General features: G+C 39.7%; 2 protein-coding genes across 11 annotated transcripts; one reads left to right on the forward strand and one right to left on the reverse strand.

The window, feature by feature from the left end:
• Positions 1–35: 35 nt before the first annotated feature.
• On the reverse strand, positions 36–9725 carry Liprin-beta (liprin-beta 1). 7 transcript variants are annotated; one of them, XM_089083895.1, is made up of 12 exons: positions 9540–9725; positions 8930–9002; positions 6767–6905; positions 6263–6420; positions 3169–3330; positions 2964–3095; positions 2661–2832; positions 1887–2182; positions 1627–1803; positions 1161–1532; positions 838–1038; positions 36–415 (listed from the first exon to the last, which is right to left on the reverse strand). In XM_089083895.1, exons 3-11 carry the CDS (start codon positions 6894–6896, stop codon positions 880–882), a joined length of 1758 nt encoding a protein of 585 aa, XP_088940021.1. In that variant the 5' UTR covers positions 6897–6905; positions 8930–9002; positions 9540–9725; the 3' UTR covers positions 36–415; positions 838–879. The 7 variants fall into 7 exon arrangements, with proteins under 7 accessions (XP_088940021.1, XP_088940022.1, XP_088940018.1 ...); XM_089083896.1 differs by having other exon boundaries at positions 9551–9723; XM_089083892.1 differs by lacking the exons at positions 6263–6420; positions 6767–6905; positions 8930–9002; positions 9540–9725 and adding exons at positions 3518–3869; positions 3968–4116; positions 4266–4462; positions 5094–5508 and having other exon boundaries at positions 942–1038.
• On the forward strand, positions 9257–16265 carry LOC105432785 (uncharacterized). 4 transcript variants are annotated; one of them, XM_011647736.3, is made up of 6 exons: positions 9257–9396; positions 11183–11398; positions 11533–11764; positions 12008–12276; positions 12363–12698; positions 12934–16265. In XM_011647736.3, the coding sequence occupies exons 1-6, from the start codon at positions 9257–9259 to the stop codon at positions 13406–13408; spliced, it is 1668 nt and encodes a 555-aa protein (XP_011646038.2). In that variant the 3' UTR covers positions 13409–16265. The 4 variants fall into 4 exon arrangements, with proteins under 4 accessions (XP_011646038.2, XP_011646040.2, XP_011646041.2 ...); XM_011647738.3 differs by lacking the exon at positions 9257–9396 and adding an exon at positions 9869–10041; XM_011647739.3 differs by lacking the exon at positions 9257–9396 and adding an exon at positions 10403–10643.
• The last annotated feature ends 293 nt before the right edge of the window (positions 16266–16558 follow it).

A 16558-nucleotide genomic window follows, 5' to 3' on the forward strand; every position in this document is an offset into this window, starting at 1 on the left:
CTTATAAGAAATTAAAAGTGGATAAATTTGGAGAGTAGGTATAAATTTAATATTTATTTCCAATTTATGATATACTTACATAATTCAATAATTTGTAATAAAAATATTGATTCTCTATAAACCAGTTAATTTTTATCGAATCTTGTTTAGTTTACAATATTAATAAAACTTTGGCGGTGTCGGAGTTAGCTTTAAATAACTTTTTATCAAAATGTTCATTTCTATGTAGTTATGTATTTTACAGTGAATAACTGCTGGTCCCAGATGTGATTTTGATATTTTTATGGGATTTTTATGGGACATCTCGGATTATTTGGATATGTATATATCCATGTTTGTTTTATTGAAATCTTTTTGCAATTCATTCCATTTCATATGCAACCTATAATTTTTCTTTGTCCAGTATCCTCCAAGTCTGAAAATCAAAAGTAATTTTTTTTAATTATTGAGATCAAGAGATTGAAATCTACTAGAAATAAGTAATATTTGAAATGGTTAATAATAGCGCCATAGCTTTTGTGATTTGATAAAAAGAAAAAGCATTAATTATAAAGAAATAAATGACAAACTAGTAATAATAAGCACTATTACTAATGTAAAAATTGCTATATAAGCTAATAAAATTTTAATGGAAAGTTTGTGAAAATAATATATTTTGTATAAATGTATGATAATTTTCATTCTTGCTCACTCAAAGCGAATATAAAATTATACAGATGGTATTCAACGAAAAAATGAATTTTTGTCAGAAATGAAATTATGATTATGATAACTTACGAAAATATAATCTTATGGCTGTAATATGATCTTTAATATCATTAGTCGAGTTAGACTTACAAGTTAGTTTAGATGATTACTTGAATGAAGCTTTAATTATGGTTAGAATGTGGGTGAGTTCAAATTAGGGCTGCCCGGTGTTGACGTGGGCGTTGATGGGGTACCTGGTGGCGATGCCTCCAACGGGCAAACCAAATTGCCGAAATCCATCTCGTTTTTACTCTTTTTGCGTTTCAGTGTGAATTGAGATTTCTTTGGTACCTGATTTAAAATCATCATTTAAAATTAAGAAAATTAATATTATGATAAAACAGATATGTGAGATAATTACAAGAGTATAAGATTAGCTTTTATCTGGTACAAGATAACGGCATAAAACGTACCTTTAATCTAGCAGTAAGCGTTAATGGAACGAATCCAAGTGTACTCTCTATCTCTCGTTTTTGTTGAACTACCTCTCTACCAAGAATTTGATTAAAGTGCGTCGTCAGGTGTCTACGAAGTAGAGTCTTTGCCGGTGGAATGCTGAGCAATGTGGCGAGCAGTTCGGAAGTGAATCGACCTTCGTGGATCATGAGACCACCGTGAACACCGGAGCCACGCATGTTCGGCGCATATTCCGCAAGATCCACTACTCGCAACCACTCCATCACACGATGATTCGTCCAGAGAGTCACATTCGTACCATCAGCACCATTTCCATTCACAGATCTCCTCTCCAGATTATCAAACTCGAAGTTCAAATCTCGTAAAACCTAAAATTTGAATTTCGTTTTATATCGATTCCAAATTTATACTTACAGATCGTGTAATATCTATATGTGATGTAATCGTCGTATTATACAGTACCTGAATTCCACGTCTTAAACTGACAGCGTGTAATTGTGCAGTCACTCCCAGGTTCAAAAGATCCTCTGTAGTCAATCTATGTAAAACTCTGCCATCAATTTTCGCGTTATGGAAGGCTTCCTTGTGTTGTGGTAAACCGATATCGTCTAGCCATCGTAATACGGCCGCATTGTCCATCTGCAAGATATCAGAAAGAATTTTAAACTTTTTGAATTCTTTTAAATAATTCGATAAAATTATAATAACACGTTGATCGTAACCTTATGAGAACCGAGAAATCCAGTGCCGTTGCTTCGTTCTGATTCGATGGCATAAAGCAACTTTTTTCTATGTAGCGCGTTCTTTATATCTAACTCTTTCTCCAATTGCACCTGCGTGGCATCGAGCAATTTCAATCCAGTGGCACCCCATCGTCTTAGTTCGGCGGCGTAACATTCCAGACCAAGGCAAGATAACCAATCACTGATTTCTTCCATACCGAGTTCCGCGAGTGGTTTCGATGGCGTCAATTCCACCTGCGGGCTTGCTTCACTGATCACAATTTTCGATTCTTCCGCTGTGATAATAATACTCGTTTATATAACATAAAATTTTATATGTGGATATTAAATGCAAGTCTGCATTAAGATAAGTTTGACACAATCCTTTATTTTATTTGTGCATAGTTCCGCAGATACTTATCGAAGCAACATGTAATTATAATAACTAAATTATATTTTTGCTTCATAAAATATCATAAATGAAATGATCAAATTATAATGATAGAATTACAATGAGAAGAAAGCATTTAAAAAATATTTTATTATTTATATAAAAATTAATTTGCAAATAATTAAATAATAATATATTAAATAATTAAATGGCGGACGCCTAAATGCATGCGCATCAATGTGAGTAATCTGCAAGCGAATTATTTTTTTATTAATCGCAACAACGTGCTGTTACATGCTGCGAGTCGATTAATATTGTCTAACGTATTCATCGTTAGAAAGATTTAAATGACACCGCATGCTTAGATAAAGATCGATCGGAACCTAGAATAGGAGCGGACAGACATCTCGCAGAGACTCCCTTAACAGCCAAGGGTACCGTCGTATGTGCTCCTGAGACTAAATTTGGAACCTTACCAAATACAACGCCTTTCTTCGATGTCGGTGGCCTAGGAAGACTACTATATTGACCCGTATGTCTGCTGAATCTCTCACCCTGTAAATATGGAATTGCTTGCTTAGCGATTTTATGTAGCATTCTATAATATGAAATTTACATGTAGATTACATGTAGAATTTTACATGTAAAATTTTATATATTTTTTAATTATTTAAATATATACTAACATTCGATAAAGGACTCGTGCTACGCAGCGACAGATTTTCGTGTTCCAAACTAGCTTGTCTGAGTTTCATTTCCGATAAGGAGGTAAGAAGTTCCAATTTTTGTGTCTCCAAAGCGCTTCTCGATAGAACTTCCTACAAAACGAATAAGAATGTGAAACTGTAACCAAGTGATGTAAAATATTAACATTAATGCATGACATTTTACTTTTTGTAACGCTTCTTCCATTTGTCTTAGAGTATCTTTCTTTTCCTGGAGCAAGCTCTCCAGCTCTTGAATCTTATTCGACTGCGCATCTACTTGTTCGGATAAAACTGACACTTCCATATGAAGTGCTCCACGTTCGCTTTCCAATTTCCTTAATCGTTCCTGAAAAGCAAATCGATTAATTTAATTAATTTATTACTAACAAAATTTCGTTTCATTATTTTAAAATGCGGAATGTAACGCAACATAAGTATTTTTTTTTATTCATAAAGGAAAAATTGGGGAAAAATTTGAATTTATGATATCACACAATCAAAAGTTTTATTGATAGTTCTTTTATACAATATACCTCGGTTTTGCTATAATAATTATTTATGCACATATTGCTTCCGTAGTGAAATTGCTGTAGCGAGCAATAATGATGCGGCCTGTCCCTCTCATGGCAGATTAGATCGCTGTGAGACATAGCTCTCTGATCGCGGTCTATTCTGCTGCGGAATCTGCGTCGCCTTCTGTCCAAAGAACCGGCGCATCTCCCTGTTGAGCTTACCGGCAACGATGTCGTACTATTCGTTCTGCTACCCGCGTGCATTTCTCGTTCTTTACCGAATATTGGTTCTTGTTGCACGGGACAAACGTGCGGATAATGGGCGACGCCTCTCCCGTGTTCCTTAACGTGATGCGCGAGCTCGCTAGAGATGCTGTCGGTTTGCAAGAATCGATAATTTTTTTAGATTTCATTAAAAACATTTATATCTGCGAGGATATAAAAGTTAGAATGCTATACAAACAGAGCGACCTTGAGCATGGCATCGTGTAAACAGAGGGAAAACTTCCCAGATGCGCAGTCGACGCTGGGCAGATATTAGCCATGCCGCTGGATACCGTACAGATATTAGGCATACTCCCTTGAAGCGCTATCATCTTGGCATAGCCGAGTAAGCAAGCCTACAACGATATTATCAGTATCTCACGGTGAAAGATATCTCACTTTTGTTTCACATAACTAATTTTACGAATTAGAATGTGTAAATACAATACATAGCGTCTCGTATATGAATATTGTTTCGAACTCAATCTTTCTATCTTAGGTCTACCTGACACAAACATTCCTGCGATCGGTAGGGTGCCTGGCCTTCAGATAAGTCCGCTCTGATCTCTCGCGGATAATCCTCAACGTAATCGTCGCCCATGTCGGAGTTCGTCGACGTGCCCGATGAATCGTAACCCTCTGAGGGCGTCCATCGACTGTTCCAGCGCTTTATAGTCGATGCCGCATCCGACGAGTCTGAACCTGAATTTAGATACGGTTGAAGCTTTTTTTAATCCATACGCATGAGGAGTTCAAGAGGTTTCTTCCATCGATAGCATCGCGATGAGTTTTCGAAGATTGTAATACGCGCCAATCTATTTTTCGCATTGAACAGTGATCCCCAATGTGCATTTACTTTAACAGAGATTAAAATAATAATCGATACTAAATCATGTATTATATTAGTACTCAAGATATGAATCAATGAACGTATGCGACTTCGGCGGTCAACTACGGTCGATGTGGTTAAGGCAATCTATTTTGAGCGTGCCGTTTATTCGGACTCTATCAAAAGCTTAACTCCGGTGCACTGGCCAGCCAGCCGCACGATTTTAGTACCGAAACGCGACGAGTCTCGCGAACTCGTCTGTCGGACGTCTGCCAAATTATATCGTGCCGTTTAACTAAAATCACTCAAGTATTATGGCTTTACTTCCGTGAAGATCATAAAATCGTAAAGCTTTCCAAATAAATTTTAAAATCGATTAAATTAAAATTAAAATCAATCAACTTTACGAGTATTTTTAATTTAAATACGATGTAAATAACGGAAGATAAATATCGACTTAGTATCATTTTAATTGTCCAATTTTAACAAGAATTGAAGAGAAACCTTTCGCTTGTCCTTTATCCTCTTCTTCCATTATAGGAGCGAGATCCTTTCGTTCTCCAACGATACTATCATTCCACGTGTTTTCCATGATGGATTTGTTCGCACGTTTTATTCCTTTAAATTGTTCCGTTTATTTTCTGTTATTATGATCGTAGATCTGATCCAGATAGATGATAGATAAACTAATATCAATATGCCAACAAATATCACATTTTTGTTATTTACTTTCTTCCACAAAATCGCTGTCACAACAATCACTCGGTATAATAATATTACCGAACACCATGCACTATATAAAGTACTTTCAGGACTCCAATATCGATGGGTTTGTACACAATCGAATGTTATCTCAGTGAAGTGCTCTCTCGCGCTGCCAGTCGCGGCATCGTCTCCGTCGAAACTAAAATTAACGCTATGAAATCCTTCGAGAAGAGTGGGAGGGAGCAAGCAAAAGAAAGAGAGAAAGAGAAAGATGCAACAGCAATTTATAAATAGATCAATGTTCTCTCTTCTCCTTACCTATGAAGATCGTAGGCGATTCCTCCTTTCTCAGCTGCTTAAACTCTACAAAAAATAAATAATTTTTTAATAATATCTTAACTATATATAAAATGTATAAATATTTAAATATTATTCTTATCTTGCTATTAATTTAAAAGTAACAATTTAATTACATAGAAATTTCATGTTATACTTACCTGTTTTGCAGGAAAACAATTTCGCTGATAATTTTATATTCATATAACAAATTAATTAATTGAAAATGGATCGCTAAAGTCATAGCTGATTTAAATCGTCGATCAGCATCACGTTCGTGATTACGAGTCCAACGATTACAAAGTCAGGATGTACATGCGGACATACGTGACCGGTATGCCGCGGTGATCGAAACACACGCGTGCACCCGGACACGTGCGCACCAATACGACGCGTGTACCGGATGCGAACGTCGTTCCGGACGGATGCACGCGACGGATATCACACGTGTTCCACCCGCGGCGACGATCGCGCGAAACGTTCGCGTTTCCGGAGTGCGCCGCATCCTGAAAAGCGGAAATCGCGGAAGGGCAAAATCGAAATGAGGATACGACGCTCGTCCTTCGCTCGCCGCCGAGTGTGCAAACTGCGTAAAGTCAACGGAACAGAGATCGCTATCTCCGTCAGCTCACCGGTTGCATCCATGCCAACAGGATGTTCTGGGTGACGCCATCAGGCGGCGGGGGTGGCATCGGCGCGCTCTTTATTGCGGTCACGAGATTCCTCGTTGCCTCCTTCACCGAGTTCTTCCACTCCATGCTGCTCTCGGCCGAGCTTTCGGCACAGGCACCTGCAAAAAAATATATTTTGCAATACGATGATTCTGCAGCGAGAATCTGCGGCGCATATCAATCGAGGCTCAGTACGAAAGCAAGGTGAGCCGCAATCTATAATTTACTTCAAACAATTATATTCATATCTGAGCCTGAAGTGGACATTATGAATTATGAGCTTATCAGTTCTTAGACTTAGATTACTTTTTAATCTTCTCTTAATAAAATGAGCACAAAGATGCTGATATCTCTTTAGAATCTTAGAAGGCGATAACATAACATTTACAAAAAATATGGACACATAAATAATACATTTAAATTTAATATATATGAATTTGATATGCCTGTAAATTTCTCTTGTACCGGAAATAATATCGTCCATCTGGAGCAACGCGGCCTCCAGCATCTTGCTGGCCTCGTTCGAGCTCTTCGCCAGGAACGTCGACTCGCTCGCCTGCGCCGTCGTGCCGTTTCTCTCCTCACCTTTGCCCATCACTTAACGCTGCAAAAAAAAAGTTATTATTTTTACACGTTCCTCAAACAATGCTCTTCTTTCCGATGTACCCCGCAAAAATTTTTCCCATAAAGTTTGCGAGCATCTCTGCGAGCAGACATGTTTGTCAGAGGCTGCAATGACGAGACAAAGACTTAACTGCTGATTCATACGATTTTCCAGACGATGTAGCTTCCACCGAGATGCGATGCATCCGTCAGAAGTAATTACGTTCGAAGTGCAATCTGATAAATAGTCTTGAATATGCGGATGAAGAAGAGGCAAATAGATTTTAAATTACATATACTTTTTAATCATCCATATAATGTCATGTAACTTAGATATTGGACATTTTTAATTTTTATTTCATTTTCTCCATAATTTAGCATAGTATTTTATTGTTCTATCATTTTTTGGTGATCAAGCAGTCTGATTTTATGATAAAAAAAAGGGTTATAATTAAGGAAAAGTTTTATAGTAAAAAATATTCAAAAATTGAAAATTAAGTATTAGTGTTCACATTTTCCAAAATTAATGTACAAGTTATATAAATTTTATTCATAAAAGAAGATTTGAATTATAAATAAGGATTAAATGTTTTTTTAAAAGATTCTGTATAAAATTGTCAATATAAATATTTAAATGAAAATGTGGATTTGTTTAGAATTAAGAAATAAATTTATATAACTCCAAATTATACATGATCATCGTTATTTTTAAATTAATTTTGTTGAGAGCAAAACATTAGTTTGCATTCAATGAAATTATATTCGATTTTTTTAAAATGGCAAAATCATCTGTAAAATTAAACATCCATTGTAAACAAGAAATTAACACAGCGCTTTAGAAAAAAAAAATCAAAGAAAAAAAAATATATCGTTTATGAATAAATATGTCGAGCTCAGGAGCCATCGAGGAATACTTAACATACGTAAAACGGACGTTCTTATCAATGATAAGGCACACGAATTTGATGATCGATTGCGGAAAAAAACATTAGCCTAAATAATGAATGAGATAGACCGAGATGCAGAGGGAAAAGGGGGAGGAGGGAGGGAGGGAGGGAGGGAGAGAGGGAGGGAGAGAGAGAGAGAGAGAGAGAGAGAGAGAGAGAGAGAGAGAGAGTAAATGTCAAAATAATCACTTGCTTCAATCTTACCGTAGCGTTTCATGATAAAAGATTTTCGATCACCGAAAAATTCACAGATTATCGTTAGTAATATAGAGACAATTACGCGAACTGATAACATGCAAATGACGATCAACAGGTACTGAAGAGAGCAACGCCCAACATTCTACCACCATAACATGTAGTCCATCTCTGTCCCACTTTCGTTTCTCTCTCTCTCTCTCTTTCTCTCTCTCTCTCTCTTTCTCTCTCTCTCTCTCTCTCTCTCTGTTTCTTTTCCATCTCCTTTGCTCCATTAATTCTTCTTCGCGAGCACAGCTGCACTGAGTGCAAATAAACAATTCAGTTCGCGAGTTATCTGAGCGCCTTCTTGAAAGAAAAAAAATGCTCATTTGTAAATTTCATTCAACAAACACAGAAAGATTATGGCAGCTTGATCGCGGAGACATCGAGTAGAAAAATCTACCATCTCGAACCAATTTAAATGATATATTTCATTAAAACGTTTACGAAATGACAGATTTCCGCTCGTGTTTCATTGACAATCTGCTGGCAGATCACAGTCTGCAAAGTTTCCAGTCTGTAAAGTCTGTAGAGACGAAACACGAGCGTGATGCAGAAATCTGCCGCAGATCTACTACGAATATACTGACAGTTAGCGTACTATTGCAAATAGCTAGCGTACTATTTGCATTTTGCTTCTCAGAAAAACTGATATTAATACAAGAATGCACGAAATAAATAAAAAAAAAAAAAAAAAAAAATGGAGCTCTCAATTTCTCTCTCGTTTTGAATCATGCTCGTTTATCGTAGTATCCTTCGGGGGATCGCGAGTGGACGTGTATCGGAACCATGTATGTAGGAATGCAAAACAAACGTGACAATTCTCGGAATCGCAAATTACCTGTTTATGTCAGTCGGGGACTGTCAACTTGCGGATGCTGGTCACACATTCGAACAAACATCTGATGAACTCACTGAAACGCGAAAGGGAGCGTTTAATTCCCGGGCGGCGTTACGAGAGCTACGACGATAATGACGATTCTCGTCTTTGCACGCGGGACATAACGGAATCTCGTCGTTGCAAGCCGAACAACAACAACAACAACAACACAGCAACGCAGTTGCGTGCAGCGAGGCGCGGCGAGGTGCACGCGAGCGCAAGCCGAGATGAGGTGAAGTTAGGTCAGGCTAGAGCTGCCACTGCTGTCGATAGCGCGACGACAGCGGGATGAGGAGGGAAGGGGGAGGGGGATTCACGCGAGACAGTTCGATCGCGGAGGGTATCACATGGCTACGTCGGAGGGAGATCGCGACGTTCCCGATGACCCGTTTCCGTCGCTCCTCGCGCGTCCCCAAGCCGAGACTCACGTAAGTGGACGTAAGTTAAGTTAGGTTAGGGAATGCGGGATCGCGGGACTACTCGGTGGAAGAACGTCGTCGTACGTAAACACGCCATACGGCGAGCGGGACGGTTTGACGCGTGACGTTTGACAGGTCGTCGGATTACGCACGTGATGCCAACCTAGGCACATCCGGAGCGACGAGGTTATGATTCGTGCGAACGGCGCGCATGGAATCCGCGATAAGCGCGAAATTCGCCGAGGTTCGTGGCGATCCACGGCACGATTCGACTCGCCGACGGCGTCGGCGCGGATATTCGCGGTTTGACAAACGTGAAGCCGCGTCGTCGTCGTTGTCCTCGGCCAACGGCGGCGACACAGACACGGTTGGCAGCAGTGCCGATATCGGCGAGCGAGAGAAGTGCCGTACGGACACCTCGCACTTCCGTTACATTTTATTTGTGTGTGGCTGCGCGCCGCGCGGGTGTCGCGGGGAGGAAACGGGGAGGAGGGAGAGAGAGAGAGAGAGAGACAGAGGGAGAAAAAAATAAGAATATCGGAGATGAGTGTGCGGCAGCGCTCGTGAGTGTCGTGCAACGCGGCGAGGACGAGCGAAATTCCGTCGTGGCGCCGAGGAAGGTGCTCCCGCGATCCCCCTCCTCCCCCGTGGAATGTAAGTGGCTCGCGAACCTCGAGAGCGAGCGAGCGAGCGAGTGAGAGAGAAAGAAAGAAAGAAAAAAAAGAGAGAGGTTTCTGTTCGTTCTCCCTTCGCCTTCCATTCCTTCTCCCCCTTTCGTCCCCTCCTCTAGATTCCCGTCGTCAATCTTTTTTTTTTTTATTCTCGCCTCCTCCGCTGTCGTACGCGCGACTGCCAGAGACTTTCCGCGGAAAAGCCGCGAAAACTACGTCACGAGTGACGGATTCGGTCGAAACTGGGACAAAGTGCAGTGCACTCTGGCATTGCGCTTTACTACCAGGTGTTTCTATGCCGTAATCTTCCCAGGATTGGGTAACACTCGTACCGTTGCACCTTGCTCACTCGGACACCTCTCTCGGAGCCGCGTATTCGCGCGTTTCACGCTCTCTCTCCCTCGCGCGAATTGCGAATCCGCACGATTTGACAGCGAGATATACGGGTAGATCTCGGGCCGTCGCGCGGAGAGAGAGCTGACAGGTAAAGGTGGCATCGGCTCGGTGTCGTGGTATCGGCGCGACGACGACGAGCGCGAGATGCGAGCGTACGCGAGCTCGCGCGTAACGTCACGGTGATACACGGTGAGGCTCTCTCGCGCGTCCTGGGACGCGCGCGATAAAAAAAAAAAAAAAAAAAAAAACAGCGCCCGTTTTCTCCGCGGAACTCTCCCGCGACGTCGACGTGAAATCGCGAGCGAGCGCCGAATCCTACGTCCCCGCGGAAACCGATTTCTGCGACGCACCGCGCTACGGGATCGTGCGCGACGACGTAGTGAACGATGAACGGATTGACGTTATGTAGGGCACGACAATATCGGGTCGGGTGCCCCGAGCGACGAGCTTCCCGTTCGCTCAGCTCGACGAAATATGGAACGCGGAGCGTGTCAGATGATCGATTCTTATCCCGCCGTTGTTCGATAATGCCATTGTTTCTTGAACATTAGTGGAAGATGTGATGTGTTTAAATAGGCTAAGGTTATATCTAAATAAGTGAACGGTGTTCGATGTTTCCTCTCGATGCGTAAGACCGGGATTGTTACCGTAATCTCTATGAGTAGCTGTCTTGTGTTAAATATCTAGGAATGAGCTCAACTAATCCAAATATTTTTATGTCGTCTTAGGTTAGATGACGGACTCAAGATAGTCCTTCCGCCTGATAACATGTCAGATGGGGTTGATGGTGGTGGTGGGGAAAACGAGGTAGACTCCCATTCCTCTTCGCAAGCCGAAGCTGGAGATTCTTCTAATCACAGGGAGGAAGAAACGTTGGATCCTGATAACGAGGCAGCCCTCAATACAAATTATGACAGTAGCGATGGAGCTGTTCCTGCATTCAGGTGAGATTTGAATCATAGCTTCATATGTGGCCAATAATTAGATAACAATCTCAATGAAAATAATGCCTAATCACTTGACGATTTCCTTTTTTGCGTATGTATGGATATATATACATATAATTTCTTAATTCTAGATGTGATAGATGTGACAATTATGAGACCATAAATAAGACAGCTTTCTCCGCTCATCAAGATCAATGTCTGGCGAGCGGCGAAGCTGGAGAGAGCGCTGAGGGTATAGAAGGAACAGAAAATGATGGAGATGGAGACGAGGGCCATTCGGGAATCAGGTCTCACAGAAAGATGTTTGAGTGTGATGTTTGTAACATGAAATTTTCAAATGGAGCTAATATGAGACGACACAAAGTGAGTATAGAAAGCTCATAAGTAATATATAAAGTAATACATATAGAAAGCAATAAATAAAGTTTCATTTTAACATGTTACACTATGAATTGAATAAGCAAAATTCTTATAATCATAAACGATATATAGTTATAATTATAAAAAGATATATAATTTTTTTTAATCATAATCTTTTTATCTATATTAAATACATATAGTTATCTGTGTGTGAATGTTTGACCTATCGTACCTTTTATTTTTTAGATGAGGCATACAGGCGTAAAACCATATGAATGTCGAGTATGTCAAAAGAGATTCTTTCGGAAGGACCATCTTGCGGAACATTTCACAACGCATTCAAAAACTTTGCCATACCATTGCCCGATATGTAACCGAGGTTTCCAAAGACAGATTGCAATGCGCGCTCATTTTCAGAACGAACACGTAGGTCAGCACGATATGGTCAAGTCGTGTCCTCTCTGCAATTATCGTGCGGCAACCATGAAATGCCTTAGGTTGCACTTCTTTAATAGGTACATTTCATAAATACCGTTTTCACGAATATTTTCAAGAAAGTATTATTACCATCATTTTATATGTATTTTTTTATTGTTCGTAGACATGGAATAGATTTAGATAATCCAGGACCAAATAGCTCTACGTCCATAATGAATAGTTGCACGTCGGGAGAGGCAATGCCTTCAGCACCTTTGTCCGATAGCGGGGACAGTACTGGCAACCGTTCAACTGACAATGCCACGCCCCCCATGCATTTCCTAACGCCTCATGTGGAAATATCCATTCCTTATCCTGAACAAACTGCTAATCAACGAAATCCAAGTCCTGCACCGCTAAACGGAGATAGTCCCAATAGTCCACAAAGTGCCGACAGCAATAGCAACGCGCCGAGCAGTAGTCATCATCAATTATCTATCAATAGCAGTACGATCCATAGGTAAACATTTAAAAAAGTGCAATATTTATTAATACATGTTACAACAATCGATCATTAAAAAAATAAATTTTTCACAAATTTGTAAAATCCTTACATTTTCATGTTATTTTAATTATTAATCTCGATTATGTAATTGATAAACAAGATTTAAGATTTTAGATATTAACTCAGAAACGTCGACAATTGTGCTCTAAATAATGCGAATTACGAATCGGATTTTTCCTATGTTTCTTAGGAACGTAGGCGGAGGCGATGAAGCTATTACCCCATCGATCTCTCTTATACCCATCAAGCAGGAACCAAACAGCAACGGTATGGACGACAGTGGGGCGACGTCGAGCAATCTACCGTTACCATCATTGATCAAAGTGTCCCCGTTGAAATCATTGCTGCGCGACGATCTGCGCCGCAAGCTCTCCACTAGTTCCACCAATAACAATAATAACAGCAGTAACAACAGTGGTTGCGGTGGCGGCGTTAATTCCAATCCACACTCGAGAGGCGAACCACCTACTTCGACCAGGCCGGATCCTCGCACGAGCGGCCTCCAGTGTACTCACTGTCGCATTACATTTCCGGATCAGACGTTGTACTTCCTCCATAAAGGTTGTCACAGCGAAAGTAACCCGTGGAAGTGCAATATTTGCGGGGAGCAATGCTGCAATTTGTACCAGTTCAACTCGCATTTACTGAGCAAGAGTCATCAGTAGCTGGAGGAAGAGAGCAGAGAAATACCCGCAGTTAAAATTCGTCTTTCGTCTTTTCATTTTTTCTATTTTTTTCTTTTTTTTCTTCATTGAACGAAACAAAATGGCAGGAGAATCGGTACGTCGTACGTACGTTCAGTGTTCATTAGCATGACGGTACAAGTATTTTCTGCCACGTGCCCCAGACATGTTTCTCGCCAAAAATATATTCGAGAACCGCAGGAACGTCACAACGCAACGGTGAGTCAATTGTAAGTTGAATTGTAAATTATTCTCAAGAATTCGAGAAAAAGAGAAAGTATGTCTGCTCGGTCAGAAAATAATGTATAAAGCGCGACAAATTGTGCCTTTCCTTTAAAAGAGAGAAAAAGGGAGAGAAATTCGCGAGAAAAAAAAAAATATTGCCAACACTCGTCCATCATGCTGTTATATTGTACGAATTATCCGTCCATAGGGCTTTATCGAGATATTCCGAGCTCTATCATTAGTCTTAAATTAGTGATGTAAGTATGGAAACGCGACGCGGATACGTCGTGGATTGCCCTGTCGATAATCGCGAAAAATAAAAATATATATATATAACTATGTCGTACTTTTATCGCAAAAAAAGTACGTTAAAATGTCGAATAAATACATAGAGATGATCAAGTTGACGCTGTGCGGTTTGAATGCTTGAAACAAATGCGACGACGCGGATGTAGTCCATCGAAAGTCTATTTCTTACAGACGAAGAGAGGTAGAAGGAAAGCAACGCATTTATTATCGTTCTACGGCTAGGCTCCTTCAAAGATGGAAAAAAATTGTACGTTACAAAGTAAAGGAAAAGAAAGTTCGTATACTTATGTGCGTAGGTTTGAATGCGAGAGTTACACGCGTGAAATATGTGAATATAGCGAAAGAAAAAGGTAACACCGCGAAATGAATTTATCCTTGAACGTAGAAATCCGTATCCTAATGATTCGGATTTCCATTCGAGCAGATGTAGAACGTAGAATCGAGAAATATTGTACAAATTTGGAGAATTTGGACGGTTCGCAACATCGCGGAAGTATATTGTGACGTATATCCCGTATCGATGCACGTAGATATCGATGGATCGTGAGGATTTGTCGACTATTGATGACATGGTCACTCCGGAAGATATTGCCTTGTCCCATCTATTCTTTTTTCTTCTTTAGATAGAAACGTCGCGTTGCATCGACTTTAAACGCGACGAAGAACTAGTGTAAAGCCGAGGGGCGAGGATGTACAGGGCACAAAAGTTAGCCGGGCGTGCGTTATTAATTATTAATACGAGAGATAGGGGGCAAGTTCGAGAGGTATGACTCTTAACCGAAGACTCGTACATATTCGGGCAGGTATCTCGATGTCCGTTCGCTTTGGCCGAGAGTCGCTCCTCTCCGCCTTTCTCGCCTTTGATCCAATAAATATTTTATATATAAATATTTGTACAGAAAAAGTATTAGATGAGAAAGAAAGCACGAAGGAAAGAAAATTGAGATAGCATATATATATATATATATATATGTGTGTATGTATACACGTAGAGTCACAGTACATAACAGACAGACAGACACATATACACAGATATATATGTATACACGGATATTATTATATAAATATAAATATATATATATAAATAAATAAATAAATAAATAAATAAATAAATATGTGCCGTCTTACGCAAGGAGACGGAGAGATACACGTACACGCGAACACTGCTGTAAATGGTTGTAGTTATTTAAATAACTTCTGTATATCGCATAGTATTTAATACGATTTTAATTATTTATTAGAATCTAAGTAATTTATTATTGCTTTGCATTCCAAGATGACCGGAGACCACGGGACTGTACGATTAGATAAGCGAATGTTTTAACGTTAACGGTGCTTTTCTAACAGAGTAAGACAATGTAAGCCGCGTAATGTAACTTACAACGGGCGGATTTACAACGCGTAAAAGAAAAAAAAAAAGAAATCAATGAGCGTCGAGACATCCATCGAGCAGGTCTCGCGCGATAAACGAATGCAACGTAACACGAATTATTACTATCTTCGACCGGTATAATTGTAATTTAAGATATAAAAGCTGTCGCGAAAAACTACCACTATTTTATACGCAAGGCACGTATGTTCATTATTAGGGACACGTCATTCGCACTTTCGATCCTTATTATTAAAGCATCATTGACGTACAAATCTTTTTAGATACCTTTACAAAAAGAAAAAAAAAGATGCGCGTGCACGCGCTCGTTGTACTCTCGCGCGGATCCTCGAAGGACGGAATCGTGAACAAAAAAAGTGCCTGATTGGGAATAACTCATCGAGGACGAAGAAAAGTTTGCGCACGTTTGTGGCGAAAGGTTCGATTTTAAAAGAGAGAAAGAGGTTGTGAGAGCGAAAAGTGTGATTTTTAAAAAATACAGATGTACAGGACACAGAAGCGTGTGTTAACCCGTGTTCACCATATGTGCTTACCGCTTTAGCGTATATAGCGACGCCTTTACACTGTGATCACGTTTACAAAGAAAATAGTCTTAAAGCTAGAAGATAGACGTAAAGGTATATATCTTAGGGCAAGCGAGAGTACGACGAGCCTCGAATGTAAGACAGGCGTTTAGGCACCCACGACAAGCCACCCACATCCACCTTACTCCTCCCTCCCCTTCCCCGTAATTGTCCTTCACACTCCCTCTTCCTTCCACGATTTATTTATACAACATACAGATAAAAATATATTTAAATCGATAAGAATGGAATAAAAAAAAAAATATTGTTGATGTTACTACGGTGTAATGGGTACAATCTAAATACATGAATATTATGTATATAAGGAATAGAACGGAGAATTTTTATCGTACACGTCTTATTTTCTTTCTTTCTTGTACACCAATCTCCGATTTCCCTGCAACAATAAATTAGATTTTATTATGTGTGTACGTAGTGACTCGTAGAAAATGAGAGTCCTTTAAAGAATGTACCGATTAAATTTTTGTATTAAATATTTAAAACGTATATCTGTCAATTGAACATATGTTCATTGTGTAAATTGAACTGTTTTTTGTTTTTATGTTTATATTTAAAATGTAGTTATTCATTAAAAATTTTTTAAAAATGTTTAATGCGATTTGTTATTTTTTATACGATAAATAT

Source organism: Pogonomyrmex barbatus, unplaced genomic scaffold, assembly GCF_055798465.1.
Source record: "Pogonomyrmex barbatus isolate J1 unplaced genomic scaffold, ASM5579846v1 scaffold8, whole genome shotgun sequence".
NCBI classification, from domain to species: domain Eukaryota; kingdom Metazoa; phylum Arthropoda; class Insecta; order Hymenoptera; family Formicidae; genus Pogonomyrmex; species Pogonomyrmex barbatus.